We start from the raw sequence: 15091 nt of genomic DNA, 5'->3' as shown, positions 1-15091 counted from the left end.
AATAGCTGTACACATAGTTACCAGATTTGACTGGATCTGGATTTTTTGGACCTTATTTTCTTTTAAATTCCAGATTACAGAACTTTTTGGCCTCCCAAACTAATCAATTTCTTTGAACCTGGTAAAAAAATTTATACAAGATATTTCTGATTTTCTCAAATATGAACCATCCGTTTCCATAGTGACAACATGGAAAATATTCAATACTTGTCATGTGCATTTCTTTTGGAGAAACCTGATTCCCATAAACAGTTCTATCGACTCTCAGACTAGCTTTAACAAGTTGATATGACATTCACTGTGTTATATGTTGAAATTCATCAGGCAGCTAGGAACCAATTACATATAGAAAACAAGTATCTATTTCTAATAATCTTTCTAATTTAAATAGAACCACAATTAATTGTACTTGACTAAAATCGTTGACCTAGAAAATTATGCTATTAAGAACGCGCCCATTTCATGGCATTGCAATCTATACTCATTGCTTCTAATTAGCATTGGGCAGCTTAAAAGTACCTCAGCTGTAGCATCTTTTATGGTTCTTTTCACATGATCTCTACAGTGAAAAACTTTGAATGGATAAAGACAGTGGAGATCAACAAAAGGAAACAATTATTAAATGACAAAGACAAAGTTGTCAACATTCTCCAGATTAAGAATGTTAAGGATAAACTATTTTACCTGTGACCCATGTAGAAGTATAAATTTGCTTGCAGCAGCACTAAGAGAGATTGATGAACTTATTTTATAGGAGCAATGTGGATCTACCTGCAGGAAGACATCCAAAATGCAGCATGAGGCAAGATGAATTTCTATAGAACAAGATCATACGAAATAATATTCTCTTCTTGTTCTTCAATCGTTAGCTGAACACCCTAAAATACCATACCATGAGCAACAAAGTAGTTTTTTCGGAATCATGTCTTGAACCCCATAATGCAGGAGAAGAATCCATCGCAATTGTATCAGAGTATAAATTTGGAATGACAGTTAGGCCAGACTCTGTATCCCAAACAAGCACAACTGGAGGAAAACATCGTAACTTGCAAAGACCTGAATCAACAAAGATACAGCCTAGTGATATATATAGCTAACTGGGTTGAAAAAGAAAATACTAACTCAAAACTATTTAGTCTAAGACTCTAAGAAGATATTTATGGTGAACACAAGAATGCAATCATCAAGCTCTTATTTAACATATACAGTTTGAATTTCCAGCTTGACAATAGAATGTATTACCACCAACAATATTTAAGGGAAACTGATGAAATGTTAAAGTAAAAGACAAATATTATGCTTAACTTCTGGAATTTTTAAATGGTTCATGTGATTCTTATCAATGATCAACAACATAAAAGAATCTATAATGCTATAGGAACAAGAAATATGGGTATACACACTCAACACAAGTAAAATTAGAAATATTACTGCTGTGCTCTTCATCGCCTATTTGTTCATTTGGAAGTACAGAATCTTTTATTCCACAACCTAATGTTTTGACTTTAAGAGTAACAGGTAAAATTCCCATGCTTATGGAGAATGATAAGTTCAGAATCAAAGGATGATTATCCTGCAGTATCAAGTCCTGCAAATGAAAGGAGACGGAGTTCAGAAATGCTGTTGTCAATACCGTCAGGATTTGTATTTCACGAAGCCAGATATAAAATCTTGAGGAATACATTGCATGCAACCCCACTATATTAAATGTCCCTTAAGGCACAACTTTAAGCAATTCAAAAATATCTTTTTGTAAAGCATATGAATGTGATGTAACTGTCCCCTCTTTGTACAAGTTGTAGAGATTATACCTGTTCCTTGTAACTTGACTGCAGCAGCAACTGTGGAGAAAATTTGACTCTCCCTTGTCTTGGATTAAAAAACTGACCAACAGCCATTGACGCTGCTGGAGGTGGTCGTCCAGAAATTGTCTGCAAAACACTGAATCATTTTTAACATCCTTATCACATTCTATGATATGAATGAAATAAATCAGAAGAACATTACAAGATAGCAAATACTTTACTGCTACACATCCCAAGAATAATAAAACGAAGTTGCCTTTATTAGTTGCCTTTTATTATTGGACATTTCCAGAATATCAAAGATTAGACTATATTCCAAAGTACCATGGTAGACACCATTTTAGTAAACCAACTAAGAGAGGTGCAAGTAAAACACAAAAAAATGTTAGATTAAAGTTTAAACAAATTTGGAGACAATGAAAGAAAAATGAACTTATAGAATTTTTTCAGTCAACTATCCCAAAGCATGTAAGACTTCTCCATATGCAATTATTACTAGCAATTGCACTTTGGTGTGCAATGAGTATGCCGAGGAGGTGTGGAAGGTCAATTAGGAAACAAATTGGTCTATTTTTTTGCATACATTGAATAGTACATGAGATCAATTGGTAGGCTATTTAGCAAATGATGTTATTTATCAAAAAAAGATCTCAATGCAGAAGTGATAGGTTCAAATAAATTTTGCATCCACTTACACGGATCTAAACATGACTAAAAGAAAACCTCTAAATCAAGAAGATAATCAAGCTCTATTACTAATAAGCTCGTGTTATATTTTCAATAGGGAGAGAGCGAGTGAGGGATAGATATGGATCTAGAGAGGGAATGAGAGAGGGAGAGATATAAAGAATAGAGATGGGAAGTGCTATATAGAGAGAGGCAAAGAGAGATGGAGAGATAAAAAAGTAGAGACATAGCAAGAGATGGAAGAAGGAATATGGAGATATAGAGATAGAGACAAAGAGATATAGATATAGAAGTATAAGAAGTGGGAAAGGGAGAGAGCAAAAGAGGGAGAAGATGGATGCATAGAGAGAGGGAGACATGTATAAATATAAAGGGGGAGCAAGGAAGATAGAGGGAGAGAGGAAGAGGGAGAAAATTAGATATAGCGAGGTAGAGGGAGATATAAAGATAGGGAGATAAAAAAAGGTAGAGAGAGATAGGGAGATGGAGAGGGGGAGATAGAAAGATAGTGGGGGTGGGGAGGGGCTCCTCGAATGGGAAATGATTATCCCCCTCTCTCCCTGCCTATCTCAAAACGTGGATACATTTCTGCCTGTCATAGGTCTGATTCGCCTGCCGCGGGAACAAACATTCTTACTCATTCGTTCTTTCTCAACCCAATATAAAGAGGGAAATATAGAGATATATGGGAAGAGAAAGGAAGAGAGGTAGAGATCGAGATAGACGAGGGGATATGGAGGGAGGGGGGGAGAGAGAGAGAGAGAGAGAGAGGGAGAGAGAGAGAGAGAGAGAGTGAAGAGGGGGGGGAGAGGGATAAACTATAGGTAGAGAAGGGAGGGAGAGGGAGAAAGAGATAACTAAATAAATAGATGGGGAGAGAGGAAGAGATAACTCAATAGATAGAGAGGGCGAGAAGGGTGACATAGATAAAGGGAAATGTATAAAGATAGATAGGGTGGGGAGAGAGACACAAAGAAAAAGGGATTTATAGAGGTAGAAATTTATGGACAGAAAGAGATAGAGAGGAGTGAGAGGGAGATAGAGAGGAATAGAGAGGGAAATAGAGAGATAGAGATGAAGTGTACGAGAGATGGATTAAAAGGAAAGGAAGAGAGGGATAGAAAGAGAGGGACAGAAAGAGGGACAAATTGTGAAGGGAAAAGTGCCTTCAAACTTTAAATAGGTAGAAAAAAATTTAAGGCTTTGAAAGTGGTTCTAACTTCTAACTAAGGAGACTTTAGATTAATAATTATCGAGTGATAGGTTCTATGTTTACAGGATTTTTTTAAGTAAGAGTCTGTATTATTTTTAGATTTGGTCAGGTGAGTTTTTTCATAGAGGTTTGGGATCAAATTTCATGGCTTATCATTTCTCTTCTCCTAATTTGTGCATGATGGATCATAGATCTTGATCTAAAATATGGAGGGAAGAATGTCTCAAAACTTTAAACAAGCAGAAAAATATGGAGGGAAGAATGCCCCTTAGAAAGTAGTCCCATATATGGGGACTTTCGATTTAATAATTGTGGAGCAACAGGTTTTATGGTTACAAGAATTTTTAGATATAGTATGTATCATTTTTTTATTTGATTGAGTGAGTTTTTTTTCTAGGTGTTTTTTATTATATTTCACGATCTATCATTTCTCTTCTCTCTCTTTCTACTTCTAGTAATGATCATGGAGTTTGATCCAAAATGTTGAGAGAAGAAACTCACTCACTTAAAGGTAACAATAATACATGCCAATATCATAGATTGTAGATTTTAAATTTTTTGGTGATGATTTGAGATATCAAGTTTGAGATATAATGTAACAAGTTATGTTATAAGCACATGAAGCGAATTGCCATGTGCCAATTATTGGTTACATCCAATTGTGATCCATGTTTACAAATCCAAAGAATGTGAAGTAAATTGTAGGTCATTGTTGTTTATCACATTTAACTATCCTTCATGTTTACAAAAATTAAGAATCTTAGGTTAGTTCTAATCCATCAACAACATGGGATAATTTTCTTTTGCTAAAACATTAAAAACGCTTTAATGAAGGATAAGAGAAGCAATAAATTTATCAAATATTTAATATTTATATCTATTTATTATTTAATTATAAATCTATTTTATAATAGAAATTAAATTATGTTTATCTTTATTTTATATTATATTTTTACATAATATAAAATTTTAAATATATTGTAAATATAACAAAACATTATAAAATTGTATATTAATATTATATATTCAAATATATATTTATTTTATATAACAAAATTTCTAAAATAATTGTCCTGGGTTAATATAATATACTATATAATTAGTTATAGTGTAATATTATTTTTATTAATAATAATCTAATATTAATATATATAATATGAACTAACAGAATTATTATATATGATTAATATATATATATAATCAATTAATATTATCAAATTGTTATTAATATAAATATTTATAATATAAGATGTAATTTGGGGCCCACATCCCTAATTTGTTGAAAGGATGTTGAGTAGTTGTGATTCAGTTTTCACTAAGATATTAAATATTTATGTAATTAACTTTTCAACTGTATTTTATGAACTTTCTTGTTTTGTATGTGTTTTTTTAATAGAGTTAATACATTTATTTCCCGATGAGTAAAGTTTTTCCTTTACATTATTCGCCGCTTCTCAGTTTACCAAATAACAAACCAATTTTCTTGCCGCCATCAATTTCTCAAGCTTTGATTGGAGCGCAGAACTTGAGAAGAGATGTAAACTCTCATGCCTCCTACACTCATTTGAAGGAAAATACGATAGATGGAAACATAAAACGACAGCTGGTGGAAAATATAAGGAGAAAAGCGATTTAACAACAAAACACAAGAACAAAAATCCAACGATGACAAAGGTTTGAATCGTCTTGCCTCGATTCTCCATCACTGCGCATTGTTGATTGCCGATACCAGGTCATTCACTTCAAATAAGGGAATGCCTTCAGCATAACAAGGGCAATAAAATTAAATAATGAAGAAATTAAAGTTAGAGAATGTGTGATTTGGATCCAATGAGATATCCAAAGAACAACATTCAGAACTGCAGTAATCTAGCTATGTTGTATGTGTTCCAGCACATTATTGATAAACTAGAGATTAGCAATAGTTGAATAAAGCCATATAGGAGAGATATTATAATTGAAAGAAATAAAAAAAAAATTAATTTACACACTTTATCTATGGCATACTCTCAAGGGAGAGGTATATCTACTTATCTTTTACTAGCTATGCTTAAACTATTGCCATAATCTATGTTACCAAGTTCTTCAAAACCCCTTACCCCACCCCACGGTACCCATTTAGTCTAGCTTTAGGTCCTACCCTTGAACCAAGACCTAAAGCCAAACCAGATGGGTACCATGGGGTGGGGTGAGGAGTTTTGAAAAACTTAGTAACATAGATTATAGCAATAGTTTAAACATAGCTAGTAAAAGATAAGCAGCCATAAACCCTAGGCAAACCAAGGTCAAACCTATTGATGTGTTTTTTATGACACCTCAAACACAGAATAAAAGACTAAGTATTCTATCCTCTCTTGACCAAGGAAACCATATATCATAAATAATGTAATCAAGTAAGGCTACCCCAACGATTCTTTAGTCAAGTCTTGACAACACAATGGATAGACTCAGTGAACATGATGTGATTTTGCTGGTTAAAACAAAGGGACTTACACTTATTCAAAGCAGCTGGAACTTGGAAACTAACTTAACTTCTACCAAACAAAGATCAAAGGGAAAGGGAAAGGGATAGAGAATCTAATCTAATTTAGACCCTATGAAGAATGATGATAATGAATGATGCTTAGATAGACAAACTCCTTAAATCAAGCTTTGCTTCACCATGATAACAACCACACACAACTAATGCAATCTCCAAAGGTAGTAAATGATTTTCTTATTGCCAACATCCATTCAAATACCAAATGCTAGTGTAATCCAAATGAACATCCACAATTGAACTATTGCAACAATGAGGTTCAGACTAACCATGCACTGCAATTTGCAATCAACAAATTACAAAATGGTATGAACGCCAACGAATTCATCACATATCATTGCAATTCTCCATCCAAAACAATGAACTTTAACTAAATCTGAAGAAGTAGAAACCATGCAACATGTGGAAACAACACAAATATCCACCATATCTTTAATGAAAATTATATGTTTATTCCAACATAGCCTTGGCAACAATTCCTGGTCTTCTCCTCCTGCTCTACTTCTACTTGCTAACTATCAATTAACCTTTACAAATGATAAGGCAAAGCCCTATATAGACTTCCCAATTACAAATGAAGGGCCAAGATTGATTCCAAATCAATAGCCAAGATAATTCTAATAAACCCTAATTGGGTAGTTGCAACAACCACCACCTCACATTTAATATTTGACCAATGAGATCATTACAGCATTTTGGACACATGTCCTTCCCTTGAATTCAGACCAATAAGAAATAAGGATAGGTACATTGAATAATATTTGATGTAGTGCCATATGTCACTTGCTCCTCCTTTTATGAGTTAGGTTCAATGCACCTGGACATGTTGACTTGGCATCATTGAATTGGTCAATGATGATTGGGTGCCACCTCAACATGTACATCTCTTGATAATCAATATCATCACCTTGCTTGGGTCATTGTGATGGTTCATATTCCCAAATTGCATCATCTTGATCAAGCCTCTAACTTTGATTAACTCTTCTGAAACCATCATTCATTCTTGATCACATTTCACCTTCCCATCATCATGTTTGGGAATCTTCCTCTTTGTGATGCATTTCATTCTCATGCTTGGGAATTTTCCTTTGTCATGCCTTAATCATCTTGACGGAGTGTGAATCATGTCTTTCCTTGGAATGTAGATCTCGACTACAATTGTGGAATACTTTCTGCTCACTATCCTTGACATTGTAGAGAAATCCCACATGTAATAGTCGCATGACTTAATCCTCACAATCACTCCTTGGATGTCTTGATATTCTTGAATGATGAAGTGTAGGTCTTGATGTTGGAAGTCCTCCAATGAGCTGGTCTTTTACTTCATCCACATTATGCAATTACTTGAACTTTCATTTCTCCTTCTTGTATGTTGAATTCTTCCATCCGGTGAAGTCTTTCTCCTTGTGAAGTTCATTCCCAATGCAATCATACCAAAAATGACAGAAGATATCATGAAAGTGGATGAAACCATAGATGCACTACTCGGCAAGTAGTTAAAACTCGTAGAGTTTTTTTGCCTGCCGAGTAAATACGACTTTTACTCGCCGAGTTTTTGGCAAGTTTTTCGGCGATTTTCTATTAAAAAAACTCAACAACACTAAAAAAAGAGGCCCAAACATGTCAAAAGATTATCTATTTTTGTTTTTTCGGGTCAATTTCATTCTCTTCATCAAAATATATACATGAAATATAACATTTAAGTATAAGTTATTTCATGTATATATTGGCAAGATGTTTGAGAGTGGTTTCAAATCTCTAGGAGTTATAATGCAAATTCTAGGTTTTAGAAGATCTTTTAATTTTTCAAACAGTCAAATTTCAGTAATCAATATGCTCATATCAACATTCTTTCGCTCTCTCTATCTCACTCACTTTATCTCCCCCGAATTTTAGACCTATCTATCTCCCTATCACTCTTCCTCTATCCCTCTCTCTACCACTCTCCATCTCACTCTCTCCTCTCTCCCCCAAGATCTAGACCTATCTCTCTACCCCTCTCTTTCTCACCCTCAGACCCCGACGAGGGGTGCTACCCTCAACCAAATTTTAATTTGCAGATCCTTGGTGGCACAGTTGGGGTGGAAATATCCCAAATCTCAAAAAAAATTGCCCTCAAAATCTTATGTCAACCTTGTAGTTCATGCAGTTGTGAGTGCAATTGAAGCTTGTTTGAGGCCATCAACACGAATAAGAGGAGCAAGTTAGCTCAAAAACAACTCAATGACCTTATCTTTGTGCAAAATAATCTTCGGTCGTGCATAAGGTAGAGGAAGCACCAGCTGGTCCAATTGATCTGGATGATATAGATCCTTACAGTGATTAGATAGTTAGGTCTCAGGGACAATTGAGAGGGGGGGGGTGAATCAGTTGTTCAACAAATTCAAACCAAAAACAACTTAACCAGCTTAAATGCTTAATACCGGTAAATCAGTCTTTTATGTCGGTAGACAGTTTTATCAGTTAATTACAGTACCGGTAAAGATTAATGCATGAAGTAGACAGACAATAACATCCGCAACACATAACACCAATATTTGTACGTGGAAACCCTGTAAGGGGAAAAACCACGATGGGAAACCTTGCCCACAATCAGATGATTCTACTACAGATAGTATGTGTATACAAATGGGGTCTGCACATGCAGAAAGGCCAAGCGCGTAGAGCTCACTGCTCAAACAAAAATAGGAGTCACACTGACTACAATTGGATGGTTAAATCCAATAAGGATGTACTGCTCAAATTAGCATCTTTCTATGCTGGATTCAATACCGGTGTAGCTCTGATCGTCTTCACAAAAACCCTCCTTCAACCTTCAAATGATGTCTGCGTGTATAGCTCTGCTTATTCTTGCATATACCTTCACACAATTCTTTTTCGCATTCCACATCCGATCTTACAAATAAGAGCTTACATTTATATCATAACCTAAGACCAATTTTAGTAGGTCAGCTCTAAAAGATATTACAATAAAATCAATTTACAAATAAAACAATGTCCGATGCAATAACCGATTCAACATGTCGGCTCGATGCGTTTACAACAATAATAAGACATCTTCATAGCGTGTCGTGCTCATCTGGAAAAGATAAACCTACTGGTGTATAACCTAGACCTATTTGCCGGTAACAACAAATATGCAAAAACGAATATGCCAATGAACAAATCTCCAAGACAAAGTGTCCAAACGATGTCTTCGACATAACCAGGTGTTTTCCATGCCATTCCAAGTGCCGGTGAACATTATATCCAGCCGGTGTACTAGATACCGATGACTGTGCATAAGTCACTTGTTTGCCGGTGAATGTTGTTGATTCTCTTAAGTGTCAGAGTTGATAAGTGTTAGTAGGTGTTGACATCAATGACAAAACCATACCAAAATACCAACAATCTCCCCCTTCGGCATTGATGGCAACACAAGATGGAAAAACCATCAAAGTGCCAAAACAGAAATGCCAAATACCAAAAACCAACAATCTCCCAAAAAAGAGATCATAACCAGAAATCAAAAAACAATCTCTCCTCAAAGTAACAATCTCTCCCCCTGGGAGTGACATGTGTTTTTCTTATGTTTTTCCATACCAATCTCTCCCCCTTTGACATCAAATGCCAAAGCAATATAAAGACCATTTTTCAGATACAAAATACCAACCAATTCACTATACCAACTACTCCCCCTGAGAAGTAGTTTTCTCTTCAAAGAAGGAGTAAAAGATTTTTCTGTTAATTCTGTCGGTTGATGACTATCATCACTGTCTAAGTCTCTACCGATTTCTCCTTTGATGTGAACTTTGTTGAATGTATAGACCATTGTGCTTACTGCCTCTCTCCAATACACATGTGGTAGATTTGCTTCTGATAACATACTTCTAGCTGCATCCAAGATAGTTCTGTTTTTCCTCTCTACAACTCCATTCTGTTGTGGTGTTCGGGGTGCTGATAGCTGTCTTCTGATTCCATTCACTTCACAGAATGCATTAAATTCCTTAGATGTAAATTCTCCTCCTTGATCTGATCTCAGACATTTGATTTTCTTACCAGTTTCATTCTCTACCATTGCTTTGAACAGTTTGAACTTCCCAAATGCTTCTGATTTTTCTCTGAGAAAAGTAACCCAACACATTCTAGAGTAGTCATCAATGATTATCATGAAATATCTATCACCTTGTAAACTTTTAGTTCTAGCTGGACCACATAAATCGATATGAATTAAGTCAAGAGCATTATTTGATTTTTCTGGAATACTTTTAAAAGTAGCTCTAACTTGTTTTCCAAATTGACATTCCTTACATACTGGATTGTGAGGTTTGACAATCTTAGGTAAATCTCTAACTGCCTTAATAGTATTGATTTTTACCATGCAATCAAAATTTACATGACAGAGTCTCTTATGTCATAGCCAACTTTCATCAATGTGTGCAATCAAGCATGTCTTTTCACTATTATTCAAATGAAAGATATTACCTCTAGTTTGATTTCCGGTTGCAATTTCCAAACCAGTTCTATTCATGATTTTGCATTTTCCATTCTTAAATTGTAACTGAAATCCTTTCTCAACTAATTGACCAACACTCAAAAGATTATGCTTTAAACCTTCAACATAGTAAACATTGTCAGTATTATGCTTACCATCAAGAGATATTGTACCTTTGCCTTTGATCAAACAAGCTTTATCATCTCCAAATCTCACTAAGCCTCCATTATATTCCTGAAAGTTCAACAATTTTCTTTTATCACCAGTCATATGATGTGAGCATCCTGAATCAATGATCCATTCATCCTTAACTTCAATTTTAGTTGCTAAGGCCTGTTCTACCAATTGAACAGTAGGTGTCGGTTGATCTTCTATTATAGCAACAAAAACCCATCCATTGTTTGTCGGATCTTCATCAGAATCATCAGTCACTCCTTCATCAACAAGATAACAAGATTTATCTTTATTCTTCTTAAAACTGTATCTCTGATATTCAGGGTTAGGCTTGTATGTTCTCCTATCTTCTTCTCTTAGTCTAGCATGTCTATCAGGGCATCTAGAAGCCATATGACCAATCTTATTACAGTTGAAACATTTAAAGGGTGTTTTACCTTCATACTTACTTCCAACTGGACCTTTAGGCATTTTTCTTGCAAATAGTGCTTCAAGTTCTTCAAGTTCTTCATTTTCTCTCCTGCTTTCCTCAAGTTCTCTTGCATAAATGGTTTTCCAATCAGACTTGTCAAATGATGGTGCAAATGATGTTGATGCTTTAAAAGTTAAATCTGTCTTTATAGTAGCAACAGGACCAAATTCCTCAATTTCAAAAGCTGAAAATTTTCCAATCACTGTATCCCTAGTTACTGATGTATTAGGCATTGTTCTTAACTCATTTATAGCAGTAACCTTCATTTTATATGTCGGTGGCAATCCTCTTAAAACTTTTGAAACAATTTCATCTTCACTTAAGGTTCCTCCAAAACATTTAATACTCAAAACAATTTCATTAACTCTTTCCATAAAAGCAGAAATCCTTTCATCTTCTTCCATTTTCAAATTTTCATACTTGACCCGGAAGCTTTCAAGTTTTGCAATTTTGACTATGGAATCTCCTTCATTCAGTGTTTCCAAATGATCCCAAATAGCTTTAGCAGTTGATCTATCTGATAATCCCATGATTTGTTGATCTGATAATGTGCTCAAAAGTGCTTCTCTTGCTTTGCAATCATTTTCCTCATCTTTAGCCAAGTTAGGTGGATTAGGTTGATTCTGAGTAGGAGTAGTATAGCCATTCTTTGTAACATCCCAGATGTCCTTTCCAATGCAATTCAGATGTGTCTCCATTCTGATCTTCCATATGCCATAGTTGGTTCCATCAAGTTTAGGACTGTCCTTCCTGAAATAGTTAGTAGACATTGGATCTCCTCAAGCTGTTAAACATCTACAAAAAGAGGACTATGCTCTGATACCAATTGTTAGGTCTCGGGGACAACTGAGAGGGAGGGGGGTGAATCAGTTGTTCAACAAATTCAAACCAAAAACAACTTAACAAACTTAAATGCTTAATACCGGTAAATCAATCTTTTATGCCAGTAGACGGTTTTATCAGTTAATTACAGTACCGGTAAAGATTAATGCATGAAGTAGAAAGACAATAACATCCACAACACATAACACCAATATTTGTACGTGGAAACCCTATAAGGGTAAAAACCACAGTGGGAAACCTTACCCACTATTAGATGATACTACTACAGATAGTATGTGTATACAAATGGGGTTTGCACATGCAGAAAGGTCAAGCGCCTAGAGCTCACTGCTGAAACACAAATAGGAGTCACACTGACTACAATTGGATGGTTAAATCCAATAAGGATGTACTGCTCAAATTAGCATCTTTCTATGCTGGATTCAGTACCGGTGTAGTTCTGATTGTCTTCACAAAAAGCCTCCTTAACCTTCAAATGATGTCTACGTGTATAGCTCTGCTTATTCTCACATATACCTTCACACAATTCTTTTTCGCATTCCACATTTGATCTTACAAATAAGATCTTACGTTTATATCATAACCTAAGACCAATTTTAGTAGGTCGGCTCTAAAAGATATTACAATAAAATCGATTTACAAATAAAACAATGTCCGATGCAATAACCAATTCAACATGTCGGCTTGATGCATTTACAACAATAATAAGACATCTCCATAGCGTGTCGTGCTCATCTGGAAAAGATAAACCTACCGGTGTATAACTTGGACCTATTTGCCGGTAACAGCAAATATGCAAATACGAATATGCCAATGAACAAATCTCCAAGACAAAGTGTCCAAACAATGTCTTTGACATAACCAGGTGTTTTCCATGCCATTCCAAGTGTCGATGAACATTATATCCGGCCGATGTACCAGATACCGATGACTGTGCATAAGTCACTTGTTTGTCGGTGAATGTTGTTGATTCTCCAAAGTGCCAGAGTTGATAAGTGTTAGTAGGTGTTGACATCAATGACAAAACCATACCAAAATACCAACATAGATATCACAGGAACAACCTCCATTGTTTATAGAGGATGACATCAATGATTTGGAGAGGTAGGCTACGGAGGAGGTGGGTGGATTTGGTTTCACACTAGATGACATTGAGGAGGATGAGGACTCATTGCTAGTGCCAAGAGCAACTAGAGACAGAGCTACATCTAGGATGGAGGATGAGCCACAGCTTGAGCCAACCATACCGAGCAAGGAGGCAAATCACGCCCACAACAGACTTCTAGGACTAGACCCTCTAGTTCTACCTCTCCCTTAGTTTTTACTAGAGTTGAGAAGAGGAAGATGTAATTGTATTGATTTATTTACTTTTAGTTCTACAAAAACTACATACTATTTTGCTTCCAGCCATCGGCATTCCTCATAAGGATGCGACTTTGTACTCACTTTGCGTTTAAATATATCTAGACTCAGCTTGTTTCTTTTGTGTTCTCATTTATTGACTCATGGGATGCATCTTCTCATTGAATTTTGCAAAAAAATGCATTTCTAATTAAATTTAAGCGACTTTTTAAGTTGTCGAGTACTGGCTAAGTTTTTTCGAGTTTTTTTCCAGGCCTTGGCGAGTTTTTGCTAATGGCAAGTAGTTCAACTATGCATGAAACCTTTATGTCAATTTCAAAAGTGTTGCAAGATGATCATGATATGAAAAAGATAGCTACATCTTACATCTTTTAACTTATGTTGAGGAAATCTGAAAGATATTACATGGCATTCCTTCCTCAAGATAAAATCATGAAACGAAATTTTCAAGACAGCATTAATATCTCCCAAAATATCTCGCAAGCCCTCTTGAAATCTGGAAATGGTATTTAAAATTTGGAAATGTTCGTCTTTTAATTTGGGAATATACAGGCCTGATAATGCCTCGCCCTTCGTTCAAATCTGCCAAAGTTCTCACTAAAATTACCTTTTTCCACTGCAAATCTGATTTACTCATCTTGTTGAATTTATCTCTCCTTGTCTACAACTTGGATTTGCAAGTGATTTTCTTGAGGAAAATCGTGCTTGCTGTTGGAAACTACCTTCAAGTCTGCTCCTCAATCCCCCTTCTGAATTTCAATTTGCTTGAATAATGATGAGAGGCATTGATCTTCTTCTTATATGGATTCCTCAATTTGAGGAAGGAAAGTCGGCCCTCACATTTGAGGTAGGAAAGTCAGCCCTCCTTGTCTTGAATTCAATTTTTACCTTGCATCCACACATTTGACTCACTATCCCAGCCAACCTAAATCTCATGTTGGGTCGATTCACATCATGAAAATTTTGTGGATTATGGCATTGGGGGATTTTAAGGGTTATGGAAAAAAAATTAACTCATGCCTTTTTTGTGCATTTTTCTCTTCCATGGAAAAAATTATTACAACCTCGTTTTTTCATGGATTCTTGCATGCCAAGGAAAAATATGCTTGCTTACAATTTTTTGTGCATTATTGAAGTGCATGGAAAAATTGATATTGTTGCCCTTGAAAAGTCGTGGGTTTCAAGCACTTGAGGAAAAATTCAAGGTCCTCAAAAAAGTCGTGGATTTTAGAGTTCCAAGGAAAAAATTTCATTCCTTTGAATTTTTGTGGATTTTGCTTGGTTGTGGAAAATTCCAAATGCCATTGAAATTTCGTGGATTTGGAGAGCTCATGGAAAATTCCAAGTTGACAAAAAATTTCATGGATTTTCCTAAGGCGTGGATTTTTTATTTGTTCCTTGTTCATCCAAATCACGGAAAAATTAGGGGATTTCAGCGAGTCATGGATTTTTTTGCAATTTCATCAAAATTTTGTGGATTTTTCTATTGCAAGGAAAAAATTTCATCCCTTCACTTGTGAGT

At 35.4% G+C, this 15091-nt stretch overlaps 1 protein-coding gene across 7 annotated transcripts in view; it reads right to left on the bottom strand.

The window, feature by feature from the left end:
* The window catches only part of LOC131073079 (uncharacterized), a 133847-nt gene that overhangs the window by 26681 nt on the left and 92075 nt on the right, over window positions 1–15091 (bottom strand). For all 7 annotated transcript variants that reach the window (XM_058009439.2, XM_058009441.2, XM_058009437.2 and 4 more), the window contains 4 exons: window positions 1812–1931; window positions 1432–1588; window positions 893–1056; window positions 685–771 (listed from right to left, as the gene is read on the bottom strand). In XM_058009439.2, the coding sequence (XP_057865422.1) occupies window positions 685–771; window positions 893–1056; window positions 1432–1588; window positions 1812–1931 (528 nt within the window). The remainder of the gene's footprint in view (window positions 1–684; window positions 772–892; window positions 1057–1431; window positions 1589–1811; window positions 1932–15091) is intronic.

Source organism: Cryptomeria japonica, chromosome 3 (assembly GCF_030272615.1).
Source record: "Cryptomeria japonica chromosome 3, Sugi_1.0, whole genome shotgun sequence".
Taxonomy (NCBI): domain Eukaryota; kingdom Viridiplantae; phylum Streptophyta; class Pinopsida; order Cupressales; family Cupressaceae; genus Cryptomeria; species Cryptomeria japonica.
This window is presented reverse-complemented; position numbering and strand designations above follow the sequence as displayed.